At 50.9% G+C, this 27,224-nt stretch overlaps 1 protein-coding gene across 1 annotated transcript in view; it reads right to left on the bottom strand.

The window, feature by feature from the left end:
• STIMATE (STIM activating enhancer) overlaps positions 1-27,224 on the bottom strand; it is a 54,037-nt gene that overhangs the window by 5,978 nt on the left and 20,835 nt on the right. Inside the window, exons 2-6 of the mRNA XM_086698010.1 lie at positions 11,664-11,712; positions 9,739-9,834; positions 6,321-6,442; positions 1,606-1,718; positions 491-568 (exon numbers count right to left, since the gene is read on the bottom strand). Of these exons, the coding sequence (XP_086554136.1) occupies positions 491-568; positions 1,606-1,718; positions 6,321-6,442; positions 9,739-9,834; positions 11,664-11,712 (458 nt within the window). The remainder of the gene's footprint in view (positions 1-490; positions 569-1,605; positions 1,719-6,320; positions 6,443-9,738; positions 9,835-11,663; positions 11,713-27,224) is intronic.

The raw sequence follows: 27,224 nt of genomic DNA, 5'->3' as shown, positions 1-27,224 counted from the left end.
TAACAAGGTCTCTGGGCTCCTGGTTGGGGCTCCTTCCACGGGCTGAGTGGCTGGCCTGCATAGTCGGCCATGTCTGTCAGCCCCAGGTGCCTGTAGCATTTCTTCTCACTGTTTCCTAATTCTAGCCAGTGTGCTTGTGAGTTTCTCTTGGAGCTCTGTGTAAACGACAGGGAGAGAAGCCTGGCATCCTGATCTAGAAATCCTTGTCATGCATGTGGTGGGCCTCGTTGGTGGAAGGTCCCCTGGCAGGGAGGGCAAGACAGTTCCCAGGACCCTCCATCTTGCACAGGGGGCCCGGAGCATGGGGTGTGCCTGTTGAGAAAGCAATCCTGCCATCTTCACGTCTGGAGTGGGGGTGGGGAGAGGGCAAATGCTCACACAGAGGGACGTGGGAGCCAAAAGGGGCTTTCTCTGTCAGACTCTGAACTGTGAATGGGACACTGGAAGGCAGAGAGCACGTGGGGGTAGGAAAATGCAACATGGCACTGACATTGACAAAGAACGGGACGATCAGCATGACGATGGCCAGTTTCAGGTCTGGGTTTTCAATGGGATTCAACAGGGCCACCTGTAAAGAGAAGCAGACTCCGTGAGGTAGGGAGACACCACAGGGAAGGCACCTGAGGGTGGGGGTGGCGGCACGGGTCAATCCATGAGGCCCTGAGCAGGGCGGCATAGCTTAGACCACAGTCCCCCAAACTCTGATGGGTAGAGCACCTCATGCCCAGGGCTGCACAGGCCATCCCGAAGTGTGACTGCTAACAAGGCAGGCCAGGGAGAGCACTTGGAGCAGTTGGGGCTTTCACAGCTTGCCCAGGGCTGTGGACTCAGGAAATGTAGTGGGCTGACAACCACACACCAAGAGGCATGGAGGGTGGGGAGGCTTTGGGGAGATAGAGGGAGTGAGGTCAGTGGATGCTCATTACAGGCACTAGCAATGAGGTGCCAGGCCGCTTTCTTACATAAGTCCTGCACCCCAACCACCTCCCGAAGGACAACAGCTCTGAAAAGCCTTGGTTTATTTTCTTAAAAAATAAAAAGCAGATACAAATAAAACCAAAGGAAAGCCAAGTTCTGAGCTACTTGTTTCCGAAGGCTCTTTGGCTGGTTTCATGTGGCCACATGGAAGAAATGGGCACTGGGGCCAGAGGGCAAAGCCAAGGGAACCCTGGGAACAACGTGCAACCAGGAGCTTCCTGTGCCACCAAAGGGCTCAATTAAACCACTGGCAAAGACGGGTGCGTGAGGACATGTGCAGATGTAGAGAGCACCCTCCTGAGGGCTGCAGTCATGAGGCCTAAAGACCGCATCAGCCAGTAAGCAATCTGAGGGCAGGGACTCTTACTTCCATTACGTATCCCAAAGCTTAACCTAGAGCAGACGTTTGCATGATCCAAAGAGATGGAGGCTAAGTGGAAAAACAAGCTCCTGCTCTCGACAGGCGGCCCTATCACGTGGAATCCAGGCTGCATTCATGCAGGCAAGAAAGAAAGAAACAACAAATTTGGTTTTCTAATAAGGTTGGGAATGTGTGGGAGGTAGGGGAAAAAGTACCACCTTGCTTGGTGTCCCAAGGAGCTGGTAGAGAAGGGACAAGAGGCAAACCTTTTTCCACTGAAGTATGAGGAGGACGATGAAGACGACAGACTTCTCAAAAATCATGATCACGATGTAAAGAGCACACTGCCCAACCCAGGCTCCACACTGCAGAGGGTCTCCTGTGGGGACAGTGGGTGTGCAGTCACGTGGGGCCCGGACATCACACCTCTGTCCCGTACCTACCACTCCTGTGAGCCCTCACGCCCCCAGCTCACACCAGAATGCCGGCTCTAAAGCCACTTAATGAGCCCTGAAAGCACCAAGAATCACTTCAGCGCAAGTAGACAAATGTGAGTGTTTTAGACAAAATCAGAGAATTCCTAATTTGGAGACACCAGCGTGGCATTTCTTTCAAGAGATTCTAAGATATAATTAAAAAAACTAAAGTTAGTAAGTGCTCCCTGCTGGGGCTCGGAGAGCTGGCTCTTTTTGTCCACTGGCAGAGCTGTGTGAAGCAAGACTGCTATTATTATCCGTTGTTGATTTTTCCAGTGACTGTGGTGCCACCCATCCTTTCCTCCATCTGTGGGCTGGCTGATGTTTGTGACTGCGATGGCAGCAGATAACCTCTTTGCTCATCTGCTACCCCCACCTACCCTCCCCGGCTGTCCCTGCCGCCCTCAGCCCTGAAGGCAGAATTCGGACCGGAGGGATTGATTCTGTCTACACAGGGCAGCCCAAGACAGCTTTGGCTGGGGACAAAGAAGAAAAGTGGGCAGCCCTCACAGCAAGGGGGCAGCAGTGAGGCGCTGTGCCTTGGGGCTGTGCCAAGGGTCCATCTGTGATCCCATCAGTCACCGTATTTGAGAAATGGAGAAATCCCAACAGTCCAAGCTGGGGTACACGCAGGCCCTGGAGGGCTTCCAGAATGTTTCAACAGGGACTAGAAGGAAGGGTGGAGGACCAGTCCCAGGGAAGGATCTGTATCCTCAGGGACAGGCAGAACCCACAGAATGGGCCTCCCAGGGAGCCACACATGCCTCCCCAAAGTGGGAGACGCAGGGAGAGTGCGGTGGGGTCCCCCGGGGCTGGCTCTGGGAGCTCTGCTGCACTTGTATGACCACCGCTGACCAGAAGAGCAGGGTAGACGGTAGCTTTTCAGGGGAGGCAAAGGCCCTAATATAGGCAGTGAGAAGAGAACGTGACCCAGAGAGAAGGCGCCAGCTTCTCGTTGGAGTCTATGGTTTCTGTAGCCATCCCTGTCACAGGCCCCAGCCCTGCCAGAGCCTGCCAGTGGAAGAGCAAGTGAATGCCTTCACGCAGCTGTAATGGACACAACATCAGGCCATTCCCTTTTCTGGAAAGCCTCGGGAGAAGGGTAGAGAAGGCATGCAGAAGAGCCAAAGGGCCTTCCTTTGAGCTCGTTCTGTCTACTTTCACGTTTGGGATTAGACGCAGCTGAGCCAAGAAACCACTTCAGAAGCACAATCCCTCCTAGCCAGACTTTTAATGGAGTTCTGTAATCCCCTCAGTAAACTACGTGACCTTACTGAGAAAAGTTCTCGAAACAACCAATCAAAATATTTGTTAAAAATCATTAAGATTGGAGACAGAGCACTAGCAGGCAGTATCTCTGAATGGGGACTGGCATGTTTAAAGTCAACAGAACAAGGGGCCACACTTAATGTCAAGAGAAAACCCACTTGCTCTGTGTGTCTGCTCCCTCTGCCCTTCAGTTTGAGGTGACTGACAAAGGGGGACGTGTTTTCCTCCCTCCCCTCGTGTTGCCCCTCAAAGCTTAGCTGCAGCTGCGGCTTGCTTCATTTACACGCTTTAATAAAAAACATGGTGGAAAAAAATGTAAAAAAACCTGTGCAAACCTGCTCCCACACGTCCTTTCCTCTGCTGTGTCCGGACCACATGCAGCCCCAGCTGGAATGGGCACACGTGCGGTTTGTTTTTCAGATTTGTTTCATTTGAGAGCCTTTCAGACGTTCCCCACTGTCTCATCATTTAAAAACAGACACGGCAGGCATTCTCGATGTGTCCTGCTTTTTACCACACTGGACAGCCTCAGGTTCACACATGGGTGTTTTTTTATTGAATAAGTTCCTCAGGATAAATCACAGGAATAGGGGACAAACGGATAGAACATGTTTGTCTCTCAAGGCTTCAGGAAGGGGCCATTAGGACAGGGGCAGGCAGCAAAACCCACAAACCACTGGTGCCCCTGGGGCAGAGACCCCACTTTCAGGGCTTCCGCTTGGGGAGAAGCTGCCTGGTCATCTGACTGTAAGCACACCTGTCACCTAGATCTCGTCTCACCCCTCAGGGCCGCGTGGCTGATTCCTCAAGTCCCAGGTGCTTGTCAGCAAGTTCACCCTCTCCTCTAGGGACAAAGGAAGCACCTAGAAAACAAGCCCTTCTTCTTCGCTTAGCTGAGAAGAGAGCTCTGGGGCTTACATGGAACGATGGCCTCAAGCAGTGGGCTGGTCAACAGGTGCGGGAGACAGAATAACGGTCCCACAGAGAGACCACATCCTAGTCCCAGGAACCTGTGCGCGTGTCAGGTAACCTGGCAGAGGGGAGGGAGGTCGCTAACCAGCCGATTCTAAGAAAGGGAGAGCATCCTGTAGTATCCAGGTGGGCCCAGAGTGCTCACAAGGGCACTTCAAGCTGGAAGGAGGTGCTGGAAGGTCAGTGTGATACCGCATGAGAGGACCGGTTGCGGGCCCCTCGGAGGGAGGAAGGGGCCACGACCAGGCAGTGCAGGCAGCCTCTAGGAGCGGGAAAAAGCAAGGACATGGGTGCCCCCCTAGAGACTCCAGAAGGAACCAGTCCTGCCGACACCTTGACTTTAGCCCAGGGAGGCGCACGTGGGATGTCTGAACTACGACTGTAAGGCAAGAAATCCGTGTGGTTTGAAGCCACTAATTTCCCGGTAACTTTTTATAGCAGCGATAGAAACCGGTAACATGGACAGAAACAGAAATGAGGCAACATCACATGCGCTGTCCTCCTCCGTCAGCCTGGGGAGGGAGGACTCGGGACGGTCCTGGATAAGGGGCAGCTACATCTGGAGACACCCGGCTTGAAGACTCCGGTTCCTAAATGCAGTGGTGGGAAGACAGGACCGCACGGAAGCAAGCAGCTCAGACAGCCGCTGCCTTCCCGACGCGCTGGGGATGGGTGAAGTGCCTGCTGTGACAGGGCCAGCCTGGCCTCCCCTCCCGCAAGTCATCAAGGGGCCATGGGTACACCTCCCACAGCACTGGTCACCACAGTACAGTCCAGAGCCCCGCCTTCCAGGACGGGTCTCAGTGGCAAGCAGTGAGCAGCACCGTCCTTGGAGTTGGTGGCAGAGGAGACCCCCCCGCCCCCCGCCCCACCTCAGCTGTGCACTGGCTCGCTGTGTCACTTAACCTCTCTGGGCATGAGCCTATAAATGAGGATGGCAACGCTGTGGTCCGAGTGTGTCCTCCAAGCTGAGTAGTCATGACTCGGGGCTTCTCAGAAGCCTTCTCTTGAACCACAGAAGCACACGCTGTGTGTCAGACACTATCTTTAAGTCCGTGACTCACCAGGCATCGAGTAACGGGGCTAAGAAAAGCCCTCCCCTGAGTTCATCTCCCCTCAACGGAGACAAACAATTACTTAAGATTTCTAGAAATACCCAAGGCACTCAGAGCCAGCTCCATGAATCGGCTCCTTTTACATGTTGGTACCTTGTGAGTTTTCAGTCATCTAGGAGTGACCGGCCCTGAGGCCCAGACCCAGGAGCTCTGTGGAAGGTATGAACAGGAAACAGAGTGGAGGTCCAGAATTCCTTCCCTTTTGTTCTGTGTGTGCCCCTATGTGGCCAAGGCCCCGCTGATGCTGTTCCCACTGAGACCAGGAGCTCCTGCTCCCAAACAGTAGGGAACAGCTATGAAGGTGGTCCTGAATTCCCAGGGTGTGGCAAGGCCTGAAGGAGGCTCCTGTCTCTGCAGCCCTGCTCAGGCCACAGCCATCCGCTTCCCTGGGAGTACGAAGTCGAAGTCAAGGGCAAGGGCGATGTGTTTGTGCTGGGAGACAGCCTCAGGGTAACTTCCTGCCCAGGCCATTGTCCCTGGGGCCTGAGGGGAGGGGGGGTGGGTCAAAGATGAGCCAGCAGCCAGAGGTCACCTGTTTTAAGCCACGTCTCTTTGAGGGAGGTTGCACCTGGTGTCCCTGGCAGCCGTATGTGCCAGAAACTGGTGGGGGCCAGCCTACTGTCAGGAGACAGCAAGGCAACTTGGCCCCAGGGAGGGGAGAATCCTCCATCCTGCTCCTGCAGCCCCTGTAGTGAAATGGCCCAATGGCAGGACAAGCGGCACAAAGAGGGCCAGTTCCCTACTGAGCACCTCCCAAACCAAGAGCCGTCCCTTCTCTAACGAGGTGGGCAGGCGGTGTGTACTCAGTGGGAAGCTCGGCACAGTGAGGTGGCCTTACAGCCAGCAGGTGTGGCCTCCAGTGCCCTCTGGTGGAAGAGGCCAATGCTGTGGCTCTCCCTGTGTCCAGGGTCTCTTGGCTCCTGCCGTCTAGTGGCAGTGATATGCGTACCTACCCACCTCAGACGTGTGGCACTCAGATACCAGCAGGGGACCAGAACTGGCCCCACAAGCACACAGAGGAGACAGTCACCGGCTCCTGAACCCTTGAATCCACTGGCCTGGAGGGCTGTATGGGACAAGGAGCAGAGCCCCCTCTAGGAAGCGCCCCCCACACTCCATACTATGTTACCAATGTCCATGCTACGTTACCATATTCGCCAAAACGCAGAGACTCCCACTGCTGCCACTCCACCAAGACGCTGACAGCACGCACGCCCACGTAGATGAGCAGCATGCCTACGGTGGCGTCCAGGAGGAAGTTGATGAGGTACCTGGGAGGAGAGGACATAGCAGCACTGTCAGGAAGCAAGAGCCCCTGGTGGGCCAACTTCAAGCCTGATGCCCTGATACTTTGGCCTGTTCTGGGGCCCGTGCAAGAGGCTGCGGGGCTCACTCCCAGGAACCCCAACGAAGCCTCCCCACGACAGTGTGCTGACACTCATCAGGGACAAAGAAACTTGGAAGACCTCAAACACTCCCAGCAAATGAAGACCTCTCATAAGACAGAGTGCCTGGAAACAGCAAGGGAGTCAGCAGGGAAACAGAACTTAATTCAGTAAAAGAAGTCTGTTCCATGACACTGTTCACATCCTGACGGTCCAGTCCACCCAAAGCCCCGAGACAGTGCTCCTGTTCCAGGTCAGGGCCATCTGGCCCTTGTTCATCCCCATATTTCAGATTCAGAGCCTACCATGGAGGCAAGTACAAGTACTTCTAAGGAGTAGAAGCTTTATTCCCATGGAAAAGGCACGATGACAGGAGAAGGAGAGGAGGAGGGTCGGAAGAGCACTCCCACCTTGATCATGTGTTCTTGTAAGGTCTGTTCCCATGTGTCTGATACGCACCTCTTCCGTCACCAAGGAAAGGGCCTCCCTCGAGGGCCTGTACCCAGATCTTACTGATCACAGGCCCCAGTTCTCCACACAAAGCAGGAGACAGGCCATCACTGGGTCAGGTATAGCCCTCTGGGATGCCAAGTGGCTCGGAAAGCCTTCAAAGTAGTGCCAGATGCCACAGATCAACTGTGACACTTTCCACTTTCTGAGGCTTCAGACATTTTATGCAGACTCACAGCCCCCACCCTAAGATAAGGCCCAGGCTTTGGCGACACGCACAGCACACTGATACTGGAGGGGCGCCCTGGAGTGGCAAGAAAACCAGAGGGGAAGGTGGTTTCTCCCGTCTGCCCTTCCTCTTTAAAATCACAAGGGGTCACTCTCAGACCAGAGACCAAAGCACAGCAACTGCTTCCAAGGCAATTTCTCCAAGTTCACAGCTGGCCCTAAGCTAAACTGCTCTCGGATGCTTACATCTAATTGGTTTCAAGTGGTTCTCACATCTGAGGCTCACCCTGAAAATAACAAGAACACCTGATACATATACACACGTCAGTTCATTCATTTCCTCACCAAATATTTATGCCTACTGTGCGCCAGGCCCTGGGAACAAAGACAGAAAGCTCCATACTCTCTATCCAGCACAGATGAGACCTGCAGACAGCAGTGGGCCCCGAGCCAGACTGGCCAGCTTCAAATTCCACTCTGTCACTACTGAGCTGTGAGAACTTAACTTACACCCTCTCTGTGTGCCTCAGTTCCCCAAGCTGTAAAATGAGGATAACCAAAGTATCTAAATTGTAGGGCAGGATCAAATGAATTAACACATGTGAACAGCGCTTGCCACCTAGTAGATACTACACAAATGTGTTGTTTGAATCATAGCTCCTCAGAGTCACGAAAGCTTACCCCCCCCACCCCCACCCCCCGCACCCGGCCAACAAAGCTGTCCAGAGGAAGGAGCAGAGTCCCCAGCACACGGGACCCATGCAGCCACAGGGAGCAGTTGTCTCCTTCTGTTTGAGCTTTCCCTGAGCTGAGGCTGGCTTCCTTTCCGGTCTGCAGACTCCTAAGATGCCCCAGGGCCAGCCCAACCCAGCCCACCTGTAAAAAGTCACAGGGCAGAGCAAGGATGGTAGGACCTGGAACAGATCCCAGGGCACATGCGATCTACTCCCCAAGCACCACCTGTTCTTGTCCCCACTGCTGGGGCTCTCATGCCTTTCCTAAGTTTTAACAACAACTTCCTCTAACTGAACTGTTAACTTCCTGAGAAGTGCCCCACTGGTTGGTTTCCAGTGGCGCTTATACTCATCAACTCCTGAAACCTTCATAGGAATCCTGGGGATCTGGCAGGACACACAGGACAGGGGAGCAAACTATGGCTCAGTCTGGCCTCTCAGTCAAGTGCCTTCACCATACCAAGCTCCATCTTGGGCCTTTTCTCCTCCAGGCTGAGCACTCAAGATGGGTCAACAGCCCTTTCTCCATCCTGGCTATGATTCAGTTTGTCAATGTCCCTCTTAAAGCTGTATCATCTTCTTTTTGCAGATGGGCAATGGAGGTGCTGCAAGGGAGAGTCCTGCACATGGCTGAGGCTACACCAGGAGTTAGGTTAGAGGCTCCTGTGCAAGCAGCAGGCTCTCAGTCTATCCTGGTCAACGACATCAAGATGATTAACAAGATCAGACAATGACTCAAGCCTGCTGGGGGGCTCAAGAGTTGGAAGGACAAGGCCCTTTCCTAACCATCTCCCCTACAGAAGGGTCACCTTTCTACTCTTCTGCTTTGTGACTACATACACCCAAACATCCAAATAGATCACAACCTGTCCAGTTCTTAGAGAAAGATTCTGGGCGACTTCACGACTTCCTTCTGAAATCTAAATCTACACAGTCATCAAGGAAGGAGCCTTAAAAGAATCTTCCAGTCCAAATGTTCTTAAATACACACTAAACCTCTTGGCAAGGGACTCACCAGCCATCCACCCTGCTCTCTCAGAGGCAGGGGCAGGACAGGGGTGGCGGTGGTGGTGGTGGGGGGTGTGTGTTCCAGGCAGAGGGCAGCATGAGCAAAGGCATAGAAGCAGGAGGTAGCTGGTGGGGTTCAGGGCCACCAGCACAGCACTGGCTTGAGCAAGTCTGAGCCAGGAAGGTAGGAGATGGAGCCAGGATAGGGCAGGTGAGCCTCCTTTTCCACTCCATCTGCCAGGAGAGGCACAATTTGGGGATTCAGTCAGGTTTCTTAGGGTGGGGGACTGTGTGGAAGGCACACTGCAGGGATGTGCTGGAACAACCTGTGGTCTTCAGGTCAAAGAGGTCAATGATGGTCAACAATGGCTTTGACCCTAAGCAGGTGGCATCACAGAGGAGCCCTTGTGTGTCCAGTTCCAGCAGAGATACTCCTTCAGGGCACGATGCCGTCCTGCCAGGGACTGCTCCCTGCCAGGAGGCATAAAAGTACCAGAACACCAAGGACCAGAGTTCTGATGAGCAGAAAGCCAATGCGCAGGGCAACCGTAAGCAGGCAAAGCCCTAATGGTCAACTGACAGCTGTGTTAGAGCAACCACAGACAGCACACAGAATATGGTCATTTGGGGGAACACAGAGCACAATGGGGGGTTGCTCCCTCCCCAAGCTAGAGGGAACATGACTGGTGGCAGAAAGCAAGACCAGCCTACAATTTCAGTGGACGGGTGGGTGATGTTTGTACTGGAATATCAGCCACTTACAGTGAACAAGGGTCCTCTTCAGTGAGATCTGCTAGGTACACATTTGCAAAGTGGATGAACAGCATTCCTATGGCTTGTTTGGAAGTGTCTAAAAACCTGCACAAAATAGGATCAGCACTTGTTATCACCCCAACAGGAGGGTAATATCCAATTTAGGGGAAATGAGAAGTCTGAAACAGGAAGAAAGCTAGCAGGGAGATCTCAACTTCCCCATTACTAGTCACCTCTTCCCCCGGCATCAGCACTAACTCAGGCTTGGCATCTCGGCTACCTTTTGAACCCTTCAATAACACTAAAAGGCCACTGATGTATAACATCATAAACACTGTATAAACCCCTAAAAGGCCACTGATGTATAACACATGTTTAAACATATATTTAAATTAGGTGTGTTTACTTTTTCATTTTTTGTTATTTCAAAATGCTCGACCATAGCTTCACGATGAAGTCCAAGGTGCCTCTGTTTTAAAGAGCTCCCATTCAACCTCACTCAGAGCTAAATGCTGTGCAAGACTAACAAGACGCCCAAATCCAGCACTGCAGCTCAAACTCTAACGACTTCTGGCTGCTGCCATTTATGCCCTGGGCTAGCCTGGGGTGGACAGATATTTTCTGTAAAGGGCCAGAGAGTAAATATTTTAGGCTTTGCAGGCCACTGTTTGCAGCAACTGGTCACCCCCCCCCCCCCCCCTGCAGTGTGAGAGCAGCCGTAGAGCCCTCCATTCTTGCAACCCTTTATGAAAATGGACAGCGTGCCAGATTGGGCCTGTGGGCTGTAGTTTGTCAACTCTTGGGCTAGATGGCAGGGTGTTCGTTCTGGAGACACCATGTTGCCCCATCCATGAGGGGTCTTTAGTTTCTCCCCTGCCACGAACACCTGGAAACCACAGGTAGTCTTTGGATTGCAGTCAATCTCCTGGTCTCCCAGGCTGCGCATCCAGGGTTGGGCTAGGCCACTGAAGGGGGTGGTGAGGGGCACACAGGCATGGACCATCAGCCTTGGGGTCTTAGGGCTGAATGGACTTTGGAGATTATCCAGACCAACCCCATGACTGAAGCTTAAAAATCATTTCCTGAAATAATGGCAAAGTAGAAATCCCCCTCCAAAGGACAATGTGTGCCCCACAGAGTGCCCCAGCTCCAGACCCTCCCCAGGTCCCCCAGCCCAAGCTAGATACCCAGATTCAAGAGAAACCGACCGGGGAAAATAAAAACAAGAATGATCAACATTCACAAATAATGCACTGCAGATCAATAAGGAGATGCTTAAAATGTTGTAAAGGGCCTTTATCACAGTGATTTATCTGACGTCTTCTCCGGAGGGGAAAATGGCTATTTTGTTAGCACACCTGCAAGCCTAACACAGCCCAAGAAAGTCAGCTTCTTGTGGACATGTTGTTCCGAAGAACTGGCTGTCACCTTATTTTCTGGAGTTTTGTCTTTGGAAGCCGTGTCTGAAGCTTTACCCTCCTTTTATGAAGGAAAAACTGCTACCACAGGGTCATCCTAGGACTAGGAAAGACTAGTTTTGGGGAGAGAAGCATATACATGGTATATCTGAGTAATCTCCAAATATAGATAATGTTCTGCTCACACACACAGACTACAGAATCTGAGGATTTATCACAATCTAACACCAGGGAGACATAATTAAAGGGACTTGCAGCACACAGTGATATATCTGTCTGATCCTCCGTTTTCTAAAACTGGCCAGCAGTGTGATGATAGAATAAAGGCAAAGCTCAATGTTATCTGGAGAAATAGAAATCTTTCATATTATTCGTAGTTCCTAATGATTGATTCAACTAAGGGATCCTAACACTTTATGTTCTGGAGAACCGCTCACATTGCCCCCTGCCCTCCCTGCAACTAAACCCCAAATAGCCCATGGCATTCTAGGAAGGTGTTAATATTTAAATACGCACCATATCCTCCACGGCCGTCTCTCATGCTTTGGCTCTCTGAAGCGCTTGACTGGAAGAAAACACACACCATTCAGTGGCTTTCCACAGCGACAACGAAGCAAAATGCATTCAACAAGTGGGGTTATCAGTACACTCAGGGTTGACACTACTAAGTTAAGGTACTTGTTCTTTTAACATGTGCCAATGCACAATAAGCTGTGAAGGTCACAGAGGCCCCAGGCCCTGCACTGGCTGCTGACCAGTACAGACTCTTCAGAACTGGACACTTATGAAGAAAGACTCCTCACAATGTGTGGGAAACTGTGTTTTCTTCTCTTTTGTGATGAGGTTCTCTCAGGGCCTGGAAACCACAAAGTGGAATGCAGCTACCTCCAACTTCAGAATTTGCTCTACATGATGACAAATCCATTCACCCACCCATCTAGTGGCTGGGCCACTAGCCAGGCACTGAGACAAAGGCGAAGGCAGCTGTCCAGCAGGAGGGCAGGCACGCAACCATATAGTGAGGCAAGTGCTAGAGAAGAGGTATGTCTGAGGCAGAGTGAGGGCATGAGGGAAGGATGACCACGTCTGCCTGCCTGGGAGGGCCTTGGTCAGGAGATACTTCACTGGTGCGAGGCGGCCAACCCAGGTCCTGAAGGTTAGCAAAGTTGAGCGAATGGACCAGGGAGGGGACAGAGCACACACCATGAGCTCATAGGTGCAGGGACATAACACAGCAGACAAATGGAGCAGAAGCCACATGACGGAGGGTCTTGAATGCCAGGCTAAGGAACCTGGAATGAATTCATAGGGAAGGAAAAGCCAGGGCAGAGTGCTAAGCAGAGTCAAAGACATAGTTGGGATCGTGTTTTAGAAACATGGTTCTGAATCATGTAGATGGTGGGTTTCTGGGGCTGGAGAAAATGCTGGCTGAGCCCTAGCACCAGGCGGGGGTGCTCCTGGCTACAGAACAGCCAGCGGGGTGGGGTGCTCCTTCACCAGCAGGTCGACCTCAAAAGGCAAAGGACCGCCCAAACTGGCACTTTCACCTTGGGTCTGCAGACTGTCTCCACGGGTCTATCCCCTGACACAAACACCGAAAGTGCTGCATGTGTGATGTCGTCCCTCACAAAAGTACCAAGGAAGAAACACCACAATGCAAGCCTATGGAGGGTCCTCGTTACTAAGGCAGTGGGTGAAAACCAACAGCAGAGCTCCGAGTTGCCAATGAGCATGCAGGAGGAGGACACAGGGAGGGAGAGCTTGGTGCCCGAATCAACCGACACTGCTACTTTAAATGAAAACAGGCAGTCTGCAGTCTGCAACGCAAGGACTACCTGTACACAGAAACAAAACAGGTATGGTGTTCAGAGAGACATTTTGATAGACCAACAAGCAGGAGGAATTGTAAGGACGTCTGTCACTCTGCTGATACATCACAGATCCCCAAATGTCAACAACATCAAAGAATCTGGAGGTGGGGCCAGGAGGTTCTGCTGGCCCAAAAGGTTCTCAAAGGCAGGGGTCTCCTCCCCACAAGTACCCAAGTCTCACTGAGGGCCTGGGTGCTGGGGGATGGAGACGCAGAGGAAACTGGGCCAGGAGAAAACAATCTGGAGGGAAAGCCCCCAGTCAGGACCAGGGCCACTTCATGGGCGTTTGTGCTTCTGCCTCAGGGGCCTCTGTCCTCATCAGTATAAAATAAACATGTCCTGAGGGGCAGCACCTTCTCATTCTGAGGAGACACATGCTCAAGTACCAGGATGGCTGCAACTCACTGGCAGTTAGTTTAGGGAAAAAATTACACCTTATATAATCATATAAAGTAACTACATATTACACAGGGTGTAATTATAACACATTGTAATAAACACAATCTCAGTAATTATGTAATAAACCTATTATTTATATTAATATGACACATAACATATGAACGGAGGTAAATGTGGTGTCATGGGAAAAATTGTATCCTCACTCCCTGAATTCACGCTGGGAGAGTTCCTAACCCCCAGTACCTCAGAATGTGGCTGTAGTTAGAGAGAAAGTCTTAAAAGAGGGAATTAAGGTAAAAGGAGGTAATACGGGTGGGTCCTATTCCAACATGACTGGTGTCCTTTTACAGAGAGATTAGGACCCACACAGACTGAGGGGCGATCCTGTGAGGTGCCATCTGCAAGCCAGGGAGAAAGGACTTGGAAGAATCCGATCCTGCCCACATCTTGACCTGGCACTTCCAGCCTTCAGACCTGTGAGAAGAGAAATTTCTGGTGTCCAAGCCCTCCCGTCTGTGGTACTTTATGGCAGCCCTAGCACACTAACACGTGTGGCAACACAGTAGTTGGAGAACCCAGAGGAAGGCTATTTGAGTATTCACTAAATTACTATTTAGATTTTTCTGTAGGTTGAACATTCAAAAACAATTGTTTTATGTTTATTTGAGAAAGAGAGAGAGAAAGAGAAGGAATGAACAGGGGAGGGGCAGAGAGAAAGGGAGACAGAGGATCTGAAGCAGGCTCCATGCTGACAGCACAGAGCCTGAAGCGGGGCTCAAACGAACCGTGAGATCATGAGTTGAGCCGAAGTCAGATGCTTGACTGACTGAGCCACCCAGGCGCCCCAACATTTTGAAATAAAAAGTTGAGAGGAAAACATACTGTAAAAGCATACACCAGGACAAACATTTCATCTGGCAATATCAATCAAAATTTTAAGTGCTCAGACCCCTTTAACCTTCAATGCACTGCCAGATGTGTGTTCTACAGGCACAACATGTGCCAAGATATACAGGGATCTTCACTGTAATATTGTCCTAACAAGTACCCGGAAAGACACCAATGTTTGCCAGTGTGCGGCTGGGTATATACGTCACGGTACTACGCAACATTAGGCTGTCACTGAAAACAACAAGGTAATCTGCATGGACTCATGTGGAAAGATTTCCAAATTATATTAATAAATTGCAGAAAAATATGTCTATCACCATTCTGTTCATACCCTTTTTATTTTTTTAGCCTTTAAAAAAGATTTTATTTTTATTTTAAGAGGGTAGCTTTTTTTTTTCTTTTACTTTATTTTTGAGAGAGAGAGAGAGAGAAAGAGAGTGAGAGAGAGAGAGAGAGAGAGAGAGAGAGAGAGAGAGAATCCCAAGCAGGCTCTATGCCATCAGCATAGAGCCTGATTTGTGGGACTTGATCTCACAAAACCTAAGAACATGACCTGAGCCGAAATCAGGAGTCAAATGCTCAACTGACTGAGCCACTTAGGTATCCCTAAAGATTTTAAGTAATCCTTACACCCAATGTGGGGCTTGAACTCAAAACCCGAGATCAAGAGTTGCATGCTCTACTGAGCCAGCCACGTGCCCATGTTTATACCCATTTTTTTTAATTAAAAAAATGTTCTTAATGTTTACTTATTTTTGAGAGAGACAGAGAGAAAGATGGGGGGGAGGGGCAGAGAGAGAGGGAGACACAGAATCCGAAGCAGGCTCCAGGCTCTGAGCTGTCAGCACAGAGCCTGACATGGGGCTTGAACTCGTGAACTGCGAGACCATGACCTGAGCCAACGTTAGATGTTTAACCGAGCCACCCAGGCACTCCTGTTCATATCCATTTTTAAAGGATATATATTTATGTTGGTGTTATGCATGTGTTTTTTCCCTAGAAGGGTACATGGCTATTAACAAGAGCTGCCTTTGGTGAAAGGAATTATAGATCAGGGGAGTAGACTTTCTACATCATTCTGAATGGTTTAAAACATTCTTCTAGGGGCACCTGGGTGGCGCAGTCAGTTAAGCGTCCGACTTCAGCCAGGTCATGATCTCACGCTCCGTGAGTTCGAGTCCCGCGTCGGGCTCTGGGCTGATGGCTCAGAGCCTGGAGCCTGTTTCCGATTCTGTGTCTCCCTCTCTCTCTGCCCCTCCCCCGTTCATGCTCTGTCTCTCTCTGTCCCAAAAATAAATAAACGTTGAAAAAAAAAATTAAAAAAAAAAAAAAAACATTCTTCTAATCTCACATTGTTTTTATTTCAATGAATTAAAAATAAACCCTTCAGACACCTGTGCTAATACAGCAAAGCGGGACATGGGGAGACGTGGTGTGGGTCATGGGGGCCTATGGGACAAGAAGAGAGAAGAATGTGTGTGCGTGCTGATCATGCTCGCAGGTAGGGGTGCAGCCTCACATAGGAGCACCTCAGACAGAATTCAGAACCCACTCGTGATTCTCCAGAACAGAGCAGTGTGACTCCTGCCTTCTTCCTCTCCATCTGCCATCCCCTCCCCCCTAGAACATTTCAGAGTCTAAAATCTTTTTATTTTTTAATTAAAGGCAGAAGAAACATTAAAAGAACTCCTCCAGATCTAATGTGGCAGGAAAACTCTGGAAGCTGCTCTGCCACGCAGTCATGCTGTACTGCGGGGCCTGCGGTGTGACAGGCCCCATTCAGCAGCAGATGAAATAGACACAATTCTTGCACTTCTCGCATTCTCCGGGCAGGGAGAGGGGAGAGGATATGTGGAGAGTGGCAGGATGGCGACTTGACACCAAAGCGGGAAAGGACAGTGGGCTGGAAATGGGTTGGCAGATCGCAGATCAGGAGGTCTGGAAGGTGAGCCAATGTCCAAAGAAAGGCAGGGGTGAGTCATAGGTGTCTGCGGAAGAGCCCTCAGGTGGAGGGCTGGGGCCAGCGAGCGGCAGGAATGTGGGCATGAGGTCAGATAGCCCAGGCCTCATGGCCAGGGTGACCTGGGGGTGGCCAAGGGCAGGGGGCTGTGGTCTACTGTTGCTGTGCTGAGAGCGGCCTGAGGGCACCAAGGCAGGAGCGGAGAGGCAGATTAGGCCACTACAATAACCCTGGGTGACTGGGTGCTCGGCCTGGGTGGTGGAGGAGAGCGCGACCAGAGGTGGGAGCTGCAGGGTACCTTCCGCAGTGAACCTACAGGATTTGCCGACAAGGTGGATGCGGGTATGCTGGGGGCTGACACAGTTCTGCCCATTTCTGGTTTTGTTTTGCTGGTGGTGGTTGAGTGGGGAGGGGGGGTGTTGGGGGAGTTTGTGGGAACCTGGAAGACATGAGACTTCTGTGCACGAGAAATGAGCTGCCCCCGAGTCCCTCATGGACAGTGAGCCAGGCACCAGTCCCATGGAAACACGCCCATTCCCTGCAGGACCCTGGAAGCTGCTCCCTGGGAAGCCATGAACAACAAGTCTTGAGCAGAGAGTGGTTCAGACAGAGCCACAGGACAGATGAGTTTTGCTCAATTATTGGTGCTTCTATAGGATGCAGAGAACTGAGATGGGGACAGAAGCCAAAGCACAGCACAAGCCACCCTAACACTCACCACACAGCCTGGGGCAAGAGGCTGGGAAGGACAGCACAACTCCAGGGTAGGTCAGGTCCTTGAAGGCGGGACACCAGAATCTCAGGCTGACAGCCTCAAAGAGCCCCCAGTAGGAAAAGAAAGGAGCAGAGTGAGGGGTGGAGCAGGGACAGGAGAGGGACTGTCGGGGTGTGCAGTACTCAGTGGTCCCTGAAACCTGGCACACAGACCCCATTCCACTCCTTTGACAACGCTGTGCACCACCACCTCCAGGCTGTGGTGGGGCCCTAAGCAGGTGCTCTGCATTTACGCACACGTGTCCTGAAGACAGGCATGGGGTCCTGTCACCTCTGAAAAGGAGTAGTGGCCAAGAGCCAGACAGATATGGCTTGGAGTTCTGTCTTTGCTACTATGTAGCCAACTGACTGTGTGTAAAAAAAAAGGGGGGGGGGCTGCCAGGTTGGTGTCAGGATTACATGAGAACAAACAGGTGGAAGATGCTGGCACAGACACATGCTCAGGAAAGCGATCTGCCCTCAGGGGTCCCTGCCCTGGCCCTGCTTTCCCATTCCTCCTCTTGGTGTCTACTCTCCTCAGGCCTGGGGCTGAACCACCTCGTCTTAGTCTCTGGGTCCCTGAGAAGCATGCGACCTTGGGTCTGCCATCTGCAACATGACCTCTCTACAGAGGCCTAAATGCTAGGAGGGTCCCAGGGTTCCCCAACCCTGTTATCTTCCCTGGGCTGACTCCCCAGTGCTCTGAGTGCTCTTCTGTGTCTCTTTTCTGCCTCTCCATGGTCTGTCCTCCCGCCACAGGCTCCCCTTCTAACCAGGATTTCCAAGGTGAAGGCTCTCCAGCCTCCTCCCCCCGCCAGCCCTCGCTCCCTGGCTTCACAGAATGGATGCATCCTCTGCTTGGGGACTCCTTATCTTCCTCTCCGACTCAACTGTCAATCGCCCCTGACAATTGTGCAACTCAAGTCTTCTGGATGTGTCCTTTTCCCCATTTCTACCACCAAAGTAGTCGGGGCCTCATGACTGCTTTCCTGTGCTAAGCAGACTGCCTCGTAACAGGGCTCCCTGCCCCTGGCTCTCTGACCACCCCACCCACCTGTGCTTCCCTCCACTACACTGAGCACCAACTGTGCCCGAGACATATCACTGGATAATACAGCCGGGTCCCTGCCCTCAGGCAACTTTCCAGCCGTAACAGTGCACATCATTGTTGACTTGCCTGAAACACTGCTCCCTTCTTTCCTAATCTTACACATTTTTTTAATTTGGGAGAGAGCACGTGTGCCTGCACATGGGATAGGGGCAGAGGGAAGGCGGGAGAGGGAGGGGGAGAGAGAGGATGGGACGGCGAGGGAGAGGGAGAGAGAATCTTAAGCAGACTCTCAGTGCGAGCCTGATAGGTGCCTAGATTGTAACCTAGGCCGAAATCCAAGAGTCAGATGTGCAAACTACTGAGCTGCCCAGGTGCCCCTCTTACCCATTTTTGAATTAAAATGCATCTTTTGGAAGAGATGAACATATACAAACTTCAGAGTACATTCTTTTGGCTAATATTTGGATGGTATATCCTTTTTAATGTCTTTTTTTTCAACATCATATTTAAGGTGGGTCTACTGTAAACAGCATATAGGTGAGCTTTCCCCTATAAATCTGGCTCACAATTGTAGTGGGTTGAATAGTTGTCTCCAAAAAGATGTCCAAATCCTGACCCCCCACCCATACCTGTGAATGTGACCTTATTTGGAAAAAGGGTCGTTACAGGTGATTAGGATACAGAACTTGAGATAAGATCATCCTGGATAAATGAGGTGGGCCCTAAATCTAATTACCAGTGTCCTTGAGAGACAGTAGAAGGCAAGGGGAAAGGAGAAGGCCTTGTAAAGGCAAAGGCAGAGGCTGCAGCATTGCAGCCACACCCCTGAAGAGGAACCCCTGAAGAGGAGGAGATGGGGAAGGATTCACCCCCAGACTCACTGGAGGGAGTGTGGCCCTGCCAACAGCTTGATTCTGGGCTCTGAGCTTCCAGAAAGGAGAGAACTTCGGTTGTGTTAAGCAAAGAAGTTTGTGATTATTTGTATGGCACCTCTAGTAAACTAATAAAGGCATTTTTTTTCTCCTAAAAAAAAAATCTGAAGAGTACAAACACACTCAGTGAGAAGTCTCCCTTCTGTCTGAAATCCCAGGCCATGTTTCCCTTCTCAGAGCCAACCACTGTCACCCAGATCTTGCACAGACTTCCAGAGACACGCCACATGAGACCAAAGATGGACAGATGTCTCTTTTCAGAGACAGACAGACACCCACATACTTTACACACTGTGGGACCTTGCTGCTCTCATTGAAATTTCACCTCCTGTACACGCAGCTCTGCCTCTTTTGTCAGAAGCTCTGTGGTCTGCCATGGCGTGGCCGTGCACCACGCAGTGAATGTCCTTGCCACGTACCGGCCATGCCCGTGTGGGTGAATGTCTAGTGGCGGACTCGCCGCGTCAAAGGTCGTGTACATGCAGTTGATTCTGTCACACCGCTCTCCAGGGGGTGTGGCAATTCCCACGACTTCCCGTTTCCCCACATCCCTGCTGGCAGGGAGCAGGAGCAAACCTTACCAATCTGATCACCGGACAGGCTGCCTCCTCCGCATGGCTTCAGTGTGTACTAACCGGGTCACGTGGGTGCCCAGATGCCCGCAGGGCTCGCTGCTGCCCAGCACCTCCGGTGGGGCTGGCAAGGCCCCCACCTGGCCCCTTCTCTCACACGTGCTCTCGGCTCACGCCCTCCCTTGAGGGAGCAAGGCACAGCGATCACTCCTATAGAAGTTCTGCGTACCCCACTTCGCTCTCCCTTTCAGAGCCTTGCCGGTGGTGCTCCCATAGCCTTGCTGCGTGACAGAGGATAGCTGAGATTCACATACAGGTGTTTTCTTTCATGTCACAAGGAGGAAGACATAAGAGGTGGTGTTAAAAATCACAGGGCTTGACGGGGGCACCCGGCTGGCTCAGTTGGTGGAGCATGTGACTCTTGATCTCGGGGGTTCTGAGTTTGAGCCCCATGTTGGGTATTGGAGATTGCTTAAAAATAAAACCTTAAAAAAAAATCACAGGGTTTGGAAGGGGAACAATTACCATGTAGTCCTATTTAGAAACTGAGTCATAAAAAGCACAACTGTTTTGAAATTAAACCACACAATTAAGAGAGCCATTTGGTCAATGTCAGGCACAGCCTGAGAGAAACAGAGTTGCCAGGAATGGAAGAGACAGTAAGAAGCTGCTTAGCTACCAGGTGGAGAGAAAGAAAGGTTTATGGTCGAATGGAGGTGGGGTTAACAGGGATTTTGCAGACTCAGTTACTGGGTAGTGGCAGTCCGTTGCACCTCTCCTGATCTGAGGACATTTCCCAAACCAGCACGTGGAGGGAAGACTGCCACCCTGCCCTGTGGATACAGCACAGGAAGAGACTCCTGAACCCGGCAGTGCTCTTGGCACAGCGCTACCCTCTGCTGTGAAAATCCACGGAGGCAATCCAATTACATACGGAATATAAATGTGTGGAATGTTCATGTTCTTGCGCCCAAAGCATAATCTTAAAGCAGGGGGGTGATCACAGACCACACACACTGTGGCCACATTAGCTTCTATTTCAAAATGTGACACAACAGAAGACAACTTGGATGGCTCTGCCCCACATGCTACAGGGAATCACAGACGCATGCTCTTCCCTGGGGCCAGGAAACCACAGGTCCTTTCATGACATCATGGGTCTAGGGATGTGAGAAGGTTTCCCACCCCACGGGAAGCTCCAGAGACCATGAGCTCATGCCAGAAGTTGATGTGCTTTCTTGCTTTCTTCTTTCTTTTCTTGCTTTCTTCCAATGGGCTGGAGCCAAAAAAATCCCTCGCACTTTTGGAGCTTTCTGTCCACTGACACACTGCTGACCTGGACGTGATGGCCTCTTTTTTCAAGGTGTACCACAGGTCAGTGTCCCATCCAAGACAGGCTTCCATCGAGGGCAACAGACTGTTCACCACGGCGAATGGCAAACAGCCCCAGGCCCCACTCAACAGCAAGTCCGCAGCAAAACAGCTGCCATTAATGCCAGCAAGGGACTGGTTCATAAAGTAGGCAGTTTGGACTCTCAGTCAGAGTCAGAAGGGTCTTTGAGGGTCCATCACCTCCAGTGTAAAGAGCGGAGAAAATGGAGGGGAAGGGGTGATCCCTCCAGGATCACCGCATAGTTACTAGTGGACCTGGGATGAAGTACAAGCCACCTGAGCCAACCTCTTCCTCCAACTGGCCCTGGCTGGGCCAGAGACCTCAAGCCACACTTTGCTGGTTCAGTAAACCCAGTACCCCAGTGCTCAGAAAGGAAAGAAACTGTTCTGGGTGGTGGTGAGCAAATCCACTCTCACTAGCAGAACCAGCAATCAAGGAAAATGTTTCCACACTTTCCCTACATTATAAACAGCCAAGCCCTATTCCAAACCTCCTAATGCCCGCAGTAGTAGGAAAACCCCAGAGGTACCAGTTCCTTTAGGGCAGGACAAAGTCCCAGAAAGTCACTGAGGCAGACTGCTGGTTGCCTCCCCAAAACCTACATACCCCCTTCCTCCCTTCCTTCCTAAGGCTTCAGCTACACAGCTGACAGACCACATTCCCAGCTGGGGGAATGACCTTGCAGCTGGCGGTGACCACAGGACTAAGTCCTAGCCTAGGAGAGTGTTAAACACAGGGTGATTACTTTTCAAGGAGAAATGAAGGGCCCACTGATTCTTACAGCAAGGAACTAAAGGCAGCCAAGTTGGGGTTGCCTTGAAATCTAGTCCCTGCTTTATGAAAAATGTTGTCATTTTAAGCAAGTCACTTTTCTGGGTCTCAGTTTCCTCAACTGTCTACTTAAGAGGGTCAATGTGGGGAGAAAAGCATCTGTAGCTGTGGCCACCATCACTGGCTACTTATGACAGGTACTTTACACATCATTATTTCTAACCTTTATGACAACCCTGAAAGGTATCATTCTCATTTTACGGGTAAGGCCAAAAACGGCACAGGCAAGGTCTGTCTACATGCATGGCCCTATGACTGCAAAGCCCATATCTCCACTGTCTCGAGGAAGCCTAATACAAGGCAACAAAGATTCTCGCATGAATGAGCCATAAGGGTAGAAGGGGCATTGCCTTGGTGCCCAGGAGGCTTCCTGAGACCAGGGCCCATCTCCATCACCTCAACAGGGAGGCCTCCTGACCCCAGTCTTCTTCCCTTAAACCCGCCCTCACATGAGCTAGAGTGAACTGAGCATGACACCCCCTTGGTCAAGCCGTTCAGTGTGTGTCCCACCTCCCCTTCCTCAGGGAACACGACTCAGGCTATTTGGGCTCACAAACTGGGCCATCCCCAGGGCGTGGCACCTTCCTTGGTGCTGTCACTCACACAGTCACTTTGGCTTGGGAGGGCCCTCACATTTCTTCTCCCAGATAACGCTTAGGCATCCTTCCACATTTAGGTCTGGCAGCTCTCAGACTTTCCTGCTTTGCAGCGGAGCTAAGCATCCATCCACATGGCTCCCCAGAGTCTCCTATGCGTACTACACATACCTCTGTACTGGCATTTCCCATGCAATATTGAGGATCTGTCTGTCTCTCCCACCAGACAATTAGATTAAGGAAGCAGGTAGGGACCTTGTCTTATTCATGCTTATAACCTTGGCACCTGGCCCTGTACCTGGAAGGAAGCAGACACTTAACTACTAACCAGAACAAACAGAGCAGAACATACTGGAAGAATGCTCAAGTCAAAAGAGGCAATAGCTTAGTGCGGGGGATGCAACCTTTGGTCCAAAATCTTGCTGCAACACTTACTGCGGGGCCAGGGGAAGTTGTTTAACCTCTCTGGGCCTTAATCTGCCCCTCTGTAAAATGGAAGAAGTTATAGTACCCCCTTCTTACAGGTATGAGTAAGACAATATATCAGAGTACTTAGAAAGTACTGTGCACATTTTAGCAGGGAGTAGCAGTGCCGTTATTGCTGGAGAAAGAGTCCGTCCTCAGGCACAAAGCCCAGTGGCAGAGAGCAGGAAAGCACACATCAGAGTATAACCTGTGCATCCCCAGAGTCTTTCTCTTTCCTTTTCTGTTACAAATCACTGTAACAAGTTTGGAAACTTAAGAGAAGTTATCTAAAATGTAACCATGGGATACAACCAAGCCCGCGGGTTGTTACAACATGTTACTTCTGGTTCCAAAGCTCCTTCTGGCCTATATGTCCCAGGAGGGAGCAGTACAAAGCCCCGTCAGGCTGTGCTCTGTTCCCTGGTCTGTCAGCCTCTATCAGCCCCAAAGGTTGATCACTCAGCATTCTCTAGGTGCGGCGGCTCTCTGAGGTGAGCACACAAGAACAGTGACAGGCATGACTCAGGCAGGGCAGGATGGCACGCTCCAGGCTGCAGCACGGGGTGGGGGTGGGGGGTGGGGGGTGCAGGCACCAGTCTTGTCCTCCCGCCTTGCAGGGCAGGACCCAGGGGAGGTGTAGAAATGCTTAAGGCCTGGCAAGACAGGGGCTCAAAACTAACTGCGAAGGTTCAGAAGACCACTGTCTGGACAGGGCTGGTTCCTGTCCTACCTTGCACTACTCTCAGCTGCTGAGAGGAGACGCGCTGGGAAATCAAGTCGGGGCACTGAAGAATTTCTTCTATCATCAGAGTCAGGAAAAAACTAGAACCGATGTGGCACTGATTCAAGAAACACCACGAGACACGACCCCTGTCGCCAGAATGTGATCCAGGAGGAGGAGCAGGTCAGAGCCCATGCGGGCTGGATGATGGACACCCCAGAATTCAGCACCTTTCAGCACTCCTGCACACTCTAGCCTTCCTGGTCTATGTAACCACCGTCCCCTCGCTTGGGCCTGTCAGTCAAGACAGAGTGCTGCCGGCCCGGGTCCTTCTCAGTCCCCAAGCCACCTTCCTAACCCACCTGCCCTGCACCTTGCTTCCTTTCACCGTTACACTGGGAAGCAAATCAAAATACTACCACCATCCGTGTCAGAGAGAAAGGTGGCTTCACACACTCAAAATCAAGACACTTTTAAGTTTTTTACAATGGGAGTCGATTTTTTGAAGTTTTAATTTAAATTCCATTAGTTAACAGCGTACTATTAGTTTCAGCATACAATATAGTGATTCCACACTTCCATACGTCACCCGGTGTTCATCACTAGTGCCCTCCTTAATCCCCATCACCTACTTAACCCATCCCCCCATCCACCTCCCCTCTGGTGACCATCAGTTTGTCCTCTATAGTTTCTTGGTTTGTCTCTCTCTCGTTCTTCTCCCTTTGCTTGTTTCTTAAATTCCACGAGTGAAATTATATGGTATTTGTCTTTCTCTGACTTACTTCGCTTAGCATTATACTCTCTAGCACCATCTATGTTGTTGCAAATGGCAAGATTTCATTTTTTTATAGCTGAGTAATATTCCACTGTGTGCACGCATGTGTGTGTGTGCGTGTGTGTGCACCGCTTTTTTGTCCATTCATCCATTGATGGACTCTTGGGTTGTTTCCATAATTTGGCTTTTGTAGATAATACTATCAACATCGGGGTGCATGTATCCTTCTGAATTAGTGTTTTTGTACTCTCTGGATAAATTCCTGATAGTGCAATTGCTGGGTTGTAGGGTAGCTCTATTTCTTACTTTGTGAGGAACCTCCACACTGTTTTCCAGAGTGGCTGTACCAGTTTGCATTCCCACCAACAGTGCATGAGGGTTCCCCTTTCTCCACATCCTCACCAACACCTGTTGTTTCTAAAATCAAGACATTTTAATGGTGGAACTTCAGGCACCAAAAAAGGTTGATGCAAAAGCTATCTTTGAAGAGAGACCTTTCTAGTGACCCTCAAAAATCACACCCCGTGGGTCAGCGCCATTGCCCTTTTGATCATAGGACTGGTATTTACCCCAGGCAGAGAAAAGGCTGAGTTAGCTGGGCCCAGTCAGAGAGCAGAGACCAGGCTAGATTTGCCCAATACAATCAACAAGGGCCTTGTCTGAGCAGAAACAACCGCTAATGCCACTAGGGAGCTGAAGAACATGCAGGGTGGAGCCAGCATGAGCCTGCGCTGGACTGTGCGGTTCCCGCTTGACACCTGCCCCTTAGCCTTTTCCTGGGGCAAGGCCAGCAGAGGAAGTGAGCTTCAGAGGCCACCTGCAACGGCTCTTGGCCACAAAATGGCCCGCTCAGAGTGACTCGACGCTTTATGTAATAAGACACAATTAATCGTTCCATTTGTTTGTCCATCTGTCCATCCATCCTCCAAACAGCTGCTGGTAGAGGTCTCAATGTTAACAGAATTACGTCACCCTCTGCTCCACTTAAAACTTCCATGACACATAAATGTGTCAAAAGCCAAACTTTACACTGAAGGTGGATGCATTTTACTTTAGGTAAATGATATCTCAATAGAAAATTTAAAAACAACAAAACGAACACCAATCCTTCCCGTGCCTTTCCGCAGCAGCTCCTTCTCCTGGCCAAGGGACCATATGACTTAGGGCTCTGCCTCTGGCCTCATCTTCTCCTTCCCTCCAATGCCCGCCACCAGGGCCTCCTCTCTATGCATCACACACACCAAGCTGCATCCTGCCTCAGCACCCCTGGCTCACACTGGACTTCTGTCTGGAACACTCTTCTCCCAGTTTGCCAACCAGCGGGTGGCTCCTCCTTTTCATTCTTGTCTTGGCTCCCAGGTCACCTCCTTGGAGGCCTCTCGCAACCACTACATGCCCGGGTGTGCACGTCTTGCCTTGCCCCCCGCCCTCACTCTCACTTCCCTGTTCTATTTTCTTCGCCACAATTACCCCTCTCACCTCTTTACTATCTTTTTTTCTCCCCCTGGAAAGTAGGCTCTGCAAGACCAGGAACTTTGGTTCTGTTTACCCCCATATTCCTAGCATCTACAGAGTGCCTGGCTCTTAACAGGTAGCTAAACAATATTTGTTGAACAGAGGAATTGATTCAGTCTGTCGCTTCAGATGTATTTAGAGTACTGTCCAGGTATTTATTTTTAATTCAATATGGTCTGTGAATTTGCCTGGCAGGTTCTCCCAGAAACTTAGCTTGCAAGCCCTTAGTCCTGCAACAGGACAAAATTGCTTAGCTCTTTGGTTTTGGACATGGTAATCTGCCCGCAAGACTCCCAAAGGACAGCCACCCAAAACCTCTCTTCCTCCTCCCCGACCACAGGGTAGGGAGAACCGGCCTGTCAAGGTCTCCCTCACCAAATTTGGCCTTAGATGCAAGAACCAGACAATCTGGGTTTGTAAACAGCTGAAGTGTTCATGAACATTTTTTAGTAAGGACTAGATGAAGCCAAGGTTCACAGTTAGCCAGCTTTAATCCTCCTACGCAGAGGTTCTGCCAAAGGCTGAGGAAGAAATAAGAAAAAACCCCAAACTGTGTAGCAAATAAATATGCTTAGCTCTAAACACGGGGCTTCCTTAGGAGCGCAGCTTCCCCTGGGAGCAGGGCGGTGGCGCCATCTGCTGACGATGACGACACCTCAGCAGGGTGAGGGGTGCACTGTCACTGTGTGAGCATCCCGCAGGGCTCTGTTTGATGGAAAGAAATATGAATAGCTGATAAACACAGGAGAAGATATGCAACCCCAGTAAGGTGGGTTTTAAAAATGTGAATTAATAATTAACCCTCAGCCAGATTAGCAAACACAAAAACATCAGGTGAGAATATTAGAAAACAGGGGCTCTTAAATTGTTGGTGGAAAAGTAAATGTTAGGACCCCTGGGGATGTGTGGGGGAGTGGCTTTGTGATCTTGTCCCCCGAGCTCCCAGGTGAGAGGGAACGTTCGTTCGTTGGTGCTGGGGTGGGCCCAGTGAACGGAGCCCTCTGGGAACTGGGGATGTGCTGGAGGTGGCATGACCGCGGCCTCCAGCAGGAGCGGGAGACAAGTTACCTTGTCAGTGTAACTTCCTCGTTCATACTGATGGAGGCACCAAGAGTAAACGGGCTGTCCAAGAAGGACCCTACCCTGCGAGCCGGCATCAGGGAATCCTGAGACACACTGTACCTGCTCCCACCCTGCGCTGTCCCTGCACTGCCGACCCCATACTCCCTGGTTGTAAATGTAGGAATTTAATTTGATCTCACAGCAGATGGAGATGTGTGTGGTTTTTTTTCCCCCATCGATTCATAGATCACTTGAAAAGTTGCAGTGGGCATTTTGGGAATATCTATTAT

This window comes from Puma concolor, chromosome A2 (assembly GCF_028749965.1).
Source record: "Puma concolor isolate L17-30 chromosome A2, mPumCon1.1.hap2, whole genome shotgun sequence".
NCBI classification, from domain to species: Eukaryota; Metazoa; Chordata; class Mammalia; order Carnivora; family Felidae; genus Puma; species Puma concolor.
The sequence above is the reverse complement of the archived record's forward strand: the minus strand, read 5'-3'. Positions and strand labels throughout refer to the sequence as shown.